The sequence below is a fragment of the Physeter macrocephalus genome, chromosome 17 (genome assembly GCF_002837175.3).
Source record: "Physeter macrocephalus isolate SW-GA chromosome 17, ASM283717v5, whole genome shotgun sequence".
Classification (NCBI taxonomy): domain Eukaryota; kingdom Metazoa; phylum Chordata; class Mammalia; order Artiodactyla; family Physeteridae; genus Physeter; species Physeter macrocephalus.
Genome location: NC_041230.1, coordinates 7,111,705 through 7,121,752, shown reverse-complemented (window position 1 = coordinate 7,121,752; position 10,048 = coordinate 7,111,705). Strand labels below are relative to the sequence as shown.

Here is a 10,048-nt window from a genome sequence, read left to right as displayed (position 1 = left end):
AACATGATAAACTATACCATGAAGATATGATCAGCCAAATCCAGAATATGGGAAATGCTACTGATTCAAATGTTTGTTTAATGAATAAACAGCAATAAAAATTTTTAAAGGGTCTGTGGGGGCTATAAGAGATTTGAGAGACTTTAGGAAATCTATAAACTAATTGCATGGGGTGGATTTTGTTTGAATCCTGATTTGAACAAACCTACTGTCAAAAATCACTTTTGAGAAAATTGGGGCAATCTGAAACTTGATCTGGTTATTAGGAAATTATTGTTAATTTTATTAAGTGTGGTAGTGATATTCTCGTTATTATGCCTTTTTAAAAAAGTCTAATCTGTTAGATACTAAAGTATTTGTGGGTGAAATACTATATAATGTTTGGTATGTGGGATTTGCCTCAATATATACCAGGGGTGAAAAATGGAAAGGAAGACCTAAAACAAGATTTGCAAGGTCTTGTTAAGTTACTGAAGCAGAGTGATGGATTCCTGGGGGCTCATTATACTATTCTCTGTACTTTTGTGTATTTTGAAAATTTTTGTAATCAATTTAAAAAATAAAAGTCATTTCATTTACTAGTAGTGCATGGGTTTATTGTTTCAGGGATTGGTGACATTTAGGGATGTGGCCATAGAGTTCTCTCAGGAAGAATGGAAGTGGCTGGAACCTGCCCAGAAGGACTTGTACAAGGATGTAACTTTGGAGAACTTCAGTAACTTGGTCTCACTAGGTAAGGACATTGTATAATACAGGACCAGCCAGGAAACAAGGCTCCCAGGGACTACAACAGTGGGAGGCTGTTACCACCTCCAGCTGGAGGGGGTAAAGAGAGGAAACACTGCCACCGGAAGATAGTGAGAGCTAGAGCCATGGAGAAGGGCCAGATGGTAGCCACTGTAGCTACCTCCAGAACTCCTGGGTCAAAGGAGGGAGTGAGAGGGATAAGAAATATCCTGAACTGTCTTCCTGCCCACTGATGCTTTCCATTTACCAAACCCAATGGGAAATGATAGGACCAGGGTAATACAGTCCTTACAGGTAAGCTGTCTGGGGCACAGCTGGGCACAGAGCAGGGCCAAGAGTAGCGAGAAATGGATTGGGGAGAGGGAGAGGGCAAATGGAGAATAAAATTTCTGGTTTCTTCATGGTGAATTTCTGGGAAGACTTACAAGTTTCTGGCTAAGTTTCTGTTCTCTGTCTTCAAGGGAATTGTTCTGTGCTTTGTTGAAGTGGAAATGGGTAGTGCCATTGGCACCTCCACCTTCCCATCCTTTGGACAACCTTCACACCTTCCTTTATGTAATTGCCTCTCTTCCTTAGCAACCAAGAGACTGGGTTTCAATTTGGAAACAGCACGATCATGCCCCATTTCTTTTCCTATAAACAGGACTTTCCCTTTCTAAGCCCGATGTCGTCTCCTTACTGGAGCAAGGGAAAGAACCCTGGATGGTTGTAAATGATATGACAGGACCATGGTGCCCAGGTGAGTGAGGGCTGACCCAATGCGGGGAGGTCACTGGGAATAATAGCCCAGCAGGTGAGTCAATTCATAACAGTAACTTGAGTTATTGTCAGGAAACTCCCTCAAAGCCCTACCGAAAACTGAGGAATAAAAGCCTGAGACGTGAAGCCATGAAGAACAAAGACCTTGCCAGCATCAGCTTCCAAGGGAACCTTGCCTTTATCCCCATTAATTCCTCTCTGTTCTTTCTTCTCTTATGTTTTCTTCTCATTTCAAAAAGGAATGTGCCCCTCTCTGGTGGCAGCTATTTTACCTGTAGTTTGGATCCTTTTTTCTGCAAGTGTCTTCATTCCTTAAAAAGTATTTATTTTCTTAAAACAGCTTTTCACTTCACCTAATTCAGCAATTCATTTATTCTCTTAACTTTTGAGAGGTAAGGATGTGTTGTGGCTGAGGGAATACTCTGGAATCAGATTTTCTTTTTTTTTTTTAATTTATTTGGCTGCATCGGGTCTTAGTTGCGGCATGTGGGATCTTTCGTCATGGCACGCAGGCTTCTCCCTAGTTGTGGTGTGTGGGCTGCAGAGTGTGAGGGCTCAGTAGTTGCGGCGCATGGGCTTAGTTGCCCCACGGCATGTGGGATCTTAGTTCCCCAGCCAGGGATTGAACCTGTGTCCCCTGCATTGGGAGGCGGATGCTTAACCACTGGACCACCAGGGAAGTCCCTGGAATCAGGTTTTCTGAGTTCAAATCCTGGCTCTGCCACTTACTAGATCTGTGAGTTTAAGAAAGTTACTTAAATTCTCTGTGCTTCAGTTTTCTCTTCTGAAAATGGGATTAAAAATAGTGCCTTCCTCATGTAGTTATTGTGGCTTTTTTATGAGTTAGTATGTGAAAATGCCCAGAACAATGCCAGGCAATAGTGACCACTAAAAAAATGTTAGTAAGTGTTTGTAACTGGCACTTGCTGGACAGAAATGGAGCCTTTGAATACTTAGTTATGTTACTACCTCATGATTTCTCTGTATTGTTGTCATTTATTTTCATCTGGGATCATTTTTTCTCTATCTGAAGAACACCCTTAATATTTCCTTTTGTGTAGGTCTGCTGCTGACAAATTCTCTCAGCTTTTGACCACATGAAAATGTCTTTATCTACCTTTTCTCTTGTAGGATATTTTCACTGAGTATGGAATTCTGTGTTGGCAAGAATCTTCTCAGCCCAAAGAAGAACTCATTCCACTGCCTTTTCTCTTCCAATGTTGTCAATAAGTCAAGTTGTTCCAATTTTGGAAAATGTTCCACATATATTTAAAACTAGTGTTCTTTGGATGGGGCATTCAGCTCTTTAACTATATGTGATTTAGATTATGTGATTTAGAGTCTATATGTGATTTTGATTATGTGATTTAGAGTCTATATGTCCTTTTAACTTTCTCTGTACTTCCACTATCAAATTCTGAGAGCTCTTAATTGTATTATATATTTTGCTACTACATATTTTTATAAAGATGAAATATAGATCCTTGTTGCAAATTGTATTTTTATCAGTACAGTCCATCCTTCATTTTGCCACTTTGTGGCATTTAACCTTGAATTCTATTTTTTCCAATATTAGTATAAAATGCCCTGGTTTTGTTAGTTTAAAAACTTATGGTGTATCTTTGCTTATCCTTTTTTAAAAATTATTGCCATTTTAAGTGTGTCCATTATAATCAAAATTAGAGTTTCCCTTTTTAATCAATCTGAGAGTCCTTGACTTTAATAGAATTTAATCCATTCTCATTTATTGTGATCATTCATGTGTCTGTTCTTACTCCTCCCATTTTATCTTATATTTTCTGTTCCTCATTCTCTTTATTTCTAGCTATTCCTGTTTTGCTCACATTTTATTACCCTTTCTACCTTTAAGCAATTTTGAAGTTGTACATCCTATTGCTTTGTAATAGAAGTCTTTAACTTGAGTTTAAGAAATGTGCTTAAACCTGTGTTTCTCTTCCCACCTCAAGACTGAAATAGAATTTTTTTCTTTTTAGTAAAGTTTTTAAAAAAATTATTTAGAATGAAATCATTATTTAGAAATAATAATTTAAAACTTATTTAGAATGAAATCATTCTAGTTTAGACTTACAGAAAATTTGCAAAATTATTATAAAGAATTCCCATATACCCTTCACTCAGCTTCCAAATGTTAACATTTTGTGTAACCATAGTACAGTTATCAAAACCAGGAAATTAACATTGGTGTAATACTATTAACTAATCTACAGATCTTATTAGAACTTTATCAGTTCTTCCCCTAATGCCCTCCTTCTATACCAGGATCCAGTCTGGGATCCCACATTGCATTAAGTTGTTTTGTCTCCTTAGTGTCTTCCAATCTGTGACAATTGCTCTGTCTTTCATGAGTTTGATCCTTTTGATGAGTACTCTTTTGGAGAATGTCTCTCACTTGTGTTTGCTTGATATTTTCTCACAGTTAGATTGAGATTATGCATCTTTGACAGGAGTACCACAGAAGTGATGTTGTGTCCTTCTCTATGCATCATATCAGGGGTTGCCTGATGTTAATATGGCTTTTTACTGGTAGTGTTAACCTTGATCACCTTGGTTAAGGTGTCTCTCATGTTTCTCTCCTGTAAAGTTACTACTTTGCAACTGTAAGTGGTAATTATCTTGGAGGGAGATACTTTGCAACTATATGCTGTTTCTTCTCATTTTGCCCACTGGTTTTAGCATCCATTGGTGGATCTTGTCTGTAACAATACAATACTGTTGCCTTGTGTTGATTTTCTATGTCCCTTATTGCTTCTGCATTTATTAATTGGAATTCTTCTGTAAGGAAGGGCTCTCCCTACCCCCTTTCCCATTCATCTGTTTATTCAAAGATTTGTTTCTATCAGTATGGGCTATTTATTTATTTATGTATTCTATGAGCTATAGTCCAAAAATATCATTGTTTATTCTGCTGTTCAAATTTCTTATTGGGAAAGCTTTGGCCATTTGGGAACACCTTCAGGTTGTATATATATTCACAATGTTGTGCAGCCATTTCCAGAACTTATTCATCATCCCAAACAGAAACTCTGTACCTATTAAACAATAACTCTCTACTTTCCCCTCCGCCCTGCCCCTTGTTACCTCTTTTCTACTTTGTCTCTATGAATTTGACAATTCTAGGTATCTCATGTAAATGTAGTCATGCAATATGTAGTTTTAGGTTCATTCATTTATCAGAATTTAATTCCTTTTTAAGACTGAATAACATTCCATTGTATGTATATACCACATTTTGTTTATTCATTCCTCTGTTGATGGACACTTGGGTTCTTTCTATCTTTTGGCTATTGTGAATAATGCTGCTCTGAGCCTTGGTGTACAAGTATCTGTTTGACTCCCTGTTTTCACTTCTTTGGGGTATATACCTAGGAATGAAATTGCTGGATCAGCTGGTAATTGTTATGTTACTTTTCGAGGGCATTTCTTAATTTTTAAGAGTCTTTTATAAATTGTGAAGATCATCCCATTATCTATGATATAAGTTTCAAATATTTTCTCTGTCACTTGTCTTTTGACTTTGCTTTTCGTGTTTTTTGTTCGTGTGCAAGTTTTTTGTTTTGTTTTTCACCTTTACATAATGGAATTTATCAGTCTTTTGATGCTTTTGGATTTTGAGTCATTATTTAGAAAGTTTCCCTATACCTAGATTATAAAGTAATCTACCACATTTCCTTCCAGTTTTTGTATGGTTTCTATTTTCTTTTAACATTAAAACTGTATTCAGAGTTTATTCTGATATATGGTGGTATAACATATAGATCTAATTTTATCTTTTTCCAAATGACTATCTAATCCCAACATTATTTATTATAAAAACTATTCTCCTTTGAGATACCACCTTTATAATAAATTCAATTTCCATATAAACTTTAGTCTATTTCTGGCCTTTCTATTGAGTTCCATTGGTCTGTCTCTAGAATCCAATATTTATTCATCAAGCAATCCATTATTGCTACTATGTGCTAGGATTTGGTGACAACCGCTAGTGAAAAAGGCTTTATTTCTGCCTTTGGGGAGGTAAAAAAACAAATCAACAGATGAGTAAGTAAATGAAACTCTTAAGTACAGCTGATGAAAGTGTTATGACAATAGGACACACGTTGTGGGAGAGAGAATCAAAGTGTATGCTTAGGGTTATCAGGCTGAGAGCTTTTTGAAAGTATGAGTTTTAATCTGAAACCTAAAGAGAAAAGCAGCCATACAAAGGGCCCAGGACAGGATTCCCAATAGATAGAAGAACCTGATGAGAGATCTAAGATGGAAAAGACCTACATTTATTCTAGATACTCAAAGGAGGATTGTGGTTTGTTACATAGGGAGGAAAGGGGAGAGTATTCAATATGAAGATGCATTGTCCTTGGTGGAGATAGAGCGACAGAGCGACAACAAAGACAAGTAGGGACCTGCTTTGCCAAGAACCTGTGAACCATGGCATTGAATTTAGAATTTATTCTAAGTGCAGTGGGGAGGCTGTGAAAAAGTTTAAGCAGAGATTTTCATTTTGACTGACATCAGCATCATATGGTAGAAAGTGCTAAAAATATAGATGCCTTATTTGTATGAAATGCCCTGAATAGGCAAATTCACAGGGACAGAATTAGTGTTTCTCTGCCATTAGTGATTGCCAGGGCCTGGCAGGAATGAGGAATGGGGAGTGGCTGCTTAATGGGCACAGGGTTTCTTTTTTATTTTTTTTAAATTGAAGTATAGTTGATTTACAATGTTGTGTTAGTTTCTGCTATACAGCAAAGTGATTTACATATATATTTTATATATATATATATATATATACACATATATACATATATACACAAACACACATTCTTTTTCATATTCTTTTCCATTATGGTTTAATTTCGGATATTGAATATGGTTTGCTGTGCTACAATAGGAACGTGTTGTTTATCCATTCTATATATAATAGTTTACATCTTCTAGTCCCAAACCCCCAATCCAGCCCTCCCCCGCCCCCCCCCCCCGCCCCCTTGGCAACCACAAGTCTGTTCTCTATGTCTGTGGATCTGTAGCACAGAGTTTCCATTTGGGGTGATGAGAGTGTTCTGGAATTAGAAGATAGTGGCAATGATTGCAGGACACTGGGAATGTACTGCAAACCATGGAATTGTACACTTTAAAATGGTTAAATGGGAAATTTTATGTTATGTGAATCTTCAATTAAAAAATATATATAGTACTTTTAAAATATGTGTAGATATGTATGTATACACATGTCTTGGCCCTACTCCTGTAGATTTTGATTCAGTGTGGGGTGCTGTTTGGCCATTTGTTTTGTTACAAGGCTTCCTGGATGATTCTGATCTCTATCAAACGTGAGAACCACTGGCTTAATTTGTTTTCTTGCCCCTTTCTGGCACCATATGAGCTCTTATCATATTTGTGGTTTCATGTGCCTTTTAGAAATTGCACAGCAATATTTGAGACTTATAGAAGCAATTCACCTATTATGGTTATTATTTTCATTTTGTCTCTCTAGTCTCCTGTAGAATTTTTAAATTTCTCTTAGAAGAAGAGAACAAGTTGTATTTACTTTTTTTTTATTTTTCAGACTTGGAGTCCAGGTGTGATAAATTTCTACAAAAAGATATCTTTGAAGTAGAGTCATTCGATTGGGAGCTGATGGAAAGCCTTACATGCTGTGCTTTTGAGGGCTCCAGTTTTAGAGATGACTGGGCATACAAAGGCCAGTTTGAAAAACAACAAGTAAATCATGAGTGCTCTTTCAAGCAAGTGAAAATCACCTATGGAAACATGCCCACTTTTGAGCATCATACATCCCTCACCCTACATCCCAGCAATGAGACTGGTGAGAAACTGATTGAATGTAATGAATGTGGGAAAGCATTTAGCCGTAGCTCACACCTTATTCAACATCAGAAAACTCATACGGGTGAAAAGCCCTTTGAATGTAAGGAATGTGGGAAAGCCTTCAGTCGTACCTCACACCTTGTTCAACATCAGAGAATTCATACAGGTGAGAAACCTTATGACTGTAAGGAGTGTGGGAAGGCCTTTGGTCGTACTTCAGAACTTATTCTACATCAGAGACTTCATACTGGTGTCAAACCCTATGAATGTAAAGAATGTGGAAAGACCTTTAGACAGCACTCACAACTTATTCTGCATCATAGAACTCATACAGGTGAGAAACCCTACGTATGTAAAGACTGTGGCAAGGCTTTTATTCGCGGCTCACAACTTACTGTTCATCGGAGAATTCATACAGGTGCTAGACCCTATCAGTGTAAAGAATGTGGGAAAGCCTTTAGACAGCATTCACAGCTTACTGTACATCAGAGGATTCATACTGGGGAGAAACCCTATGAATGTAAGGAGTGTGGCAAGGGCTTTATTCATAGCTCAGAAGTTACTCGACATCAAAGAATTCATTCTGGGGAGAAACCCTACGAATGTAAAGAATGCGGGAAGGCCTTTAGACAGCACGCACAGCTTACACGACATCAGAGAGTTCATACAGGTGACAGACCCTATGAGTGTAAAGATTGTGGGAAGGCCTTTAGTCGTAGTTCATACCTTATTCAGCATCAAAGAATTCATACAGGTGACAAACCCTATGAATGTAAGGAATGTGGGAAAGCCTTTATTCGTGTTTCACAACTGACTCATCATCAGAGGATTCACACTTGTGAGAAACCCTATCAATGCAGGGAATGTGGAATGGCCTTTATTCGTAGTTCACAGCTTACTGAACATCAGAGAATTCATCCTGGTATCAAACCTTATGAATGTAGAGAATGTGGGCAGGCCTTTATTCTTGGCTCACAGCTCATTGAACACTACAGAATTCATACTGGCTAGAAAGCCTTGATGTTAGGGATGTAGGAAAGCCTTTATATGGAATTCATGCCTGACTCAATATTAGATAATGCATAATGTAATGTAATTATTGTCAGAAAACCTTCATTTGTCACCTCCATTATGGAACATCCGGTAACTCATACCAGAAGAAAATTCAATAAACATGGGAACTCTTTTTGCCTCACACTCACTGTTTACTAAGCATCAGAGATCTTACACTGAAAAAAAATTAATATGAATATAGGAGAGCCTCCTGTTACCACTCAAAATATGTTAAACTTCTGAGAATTCCTAATAGAAAATGACCCTATTAAAACATTTTGTGACTGTGCCTTTCGCCATATACCTTACTTAACATTATCTCACTTCCAGCAATTACTGACTGTATAACATTGGGCAAATTATGCAATGTCTGTGTTCCTCAGTTTACTTATTTTTAAGCAGTGATAATTATATGTACCTAATAGAGTTTCCGTGAAGATTGTCAGATATTTTATATAAAGCCTATGCTCAATAAATACTATTGTCATTAATTAATAACAGTATTACTGTTAAGGAATTCATGTGGGAGGAGGGCCTTATGAATGTATCAAATATCCAAAGCCTTCAAAACCACTTGTTAGGATAATTCATTCTGAAAAACAGTAGTAATGTATAGTTATCATGAGAAGATCTTCATTTAAAAGGTTGTAAATTCTGAAGAGTAGAAATTAACAGAAGAGCAGCCAAAAGAAATCTGCCCATTTAGGAATCCAAAACCACCTCCAAGTATTACTTCAAGAGAATCAAACTAAAATTACAAACTAGAAATGAATGGCAGTGAATTCTGCATATCAAAACCAGTTCAGTGTAACCAAAGCTGTACTCCTGTCAGAACCCAAGGATTAAAGGTAGGGGCTTTGGGACTTCCCTGGTGGCACGGTGGTTAGGAGTCCACCTGCCAATACAGGGGATACAGGTTCGAGCCCTGGTCCAGGAAGATCCCACGTGCCGTGGAGCAACTAAGCCCATGCGCCACAACTACTGAGCCTGCGCTCTAGAGCCCGCGTGCCACAACTACTGAGGCCACGTGCTGCAACAACTGAAGCCCGCGTACCTAGAGCCTATGCTCTGCAACAAGAGAAGGCACTGCAATGAGAATCCCGCACACCGCAACGAAGAGTAGCCCCCAATCACCACAACTAGCAAACGCCCCGCGTGCAGCAGCGAAGACCCAACTCATCCAAAGATGAATAAATAAATTAATTAAAAAATTTTTTTTAAAAAAGTAGGGGCTTTGTTCTCTAAGTAGATCTGCAGCACCTACTCATTGCCAGTCACGTACTAAACGCATTAAATGAATGGTCAACCCTAAAAGTTAGGGGAAATTACCACATAAACCCAAGTCAACAGTAAGAACGATTATTAAAAAGAAAAGAAAAAACTGAGACTTCTCTAGTGGTCCACTGGTTAAGACTTCAAGCTTCCACTGCAGGGGGCATGGGTTTGATTCCTCCTACATGCCGCATGGCACAGCCAAAAAATATAAAATCAGAAATGACAGTAGACTTAATCTGAAGGTTATTTAACAATATAATAGACAATTGACAACTCTGATATAGAAAAAAAAAACACATTTAGCAGTATGAATGAGGACGGGGTGGATTTTTAAAAAGCAACTATGCATGACTTTATTCTAATATATTTA

The 10,048-nt window shown here is 37.6% G+C and overlaps 1 protein-coding gene across 1 annotated transcript; it reads left to right on the top strand.

The window, feature by feature from the left end:
• The first annotated feature begins 275 nt into the window (after positions 1–275).
• Positions 276–9,789, top strand: ZNF565 (zinc finger protein 565). Its single transcript, XM_024132512.3, has 3 exons — positions 276–733; positions 1,391–1,486; positions 7,091–9,789. The coding sequence occupies exons 1-3, from the start codon at positions 589–591 to the stop codon at positions 8,359–8,361; spliced, it is 1,512 nt and encodes a 503-aa protein (XP_023988280.1). The 5' UTR covers positions 276–588; the 3' UTR covers positions 8,362–9,789.
• Positions 9,790–10,048: the final 259 nt, after the last annotated feature.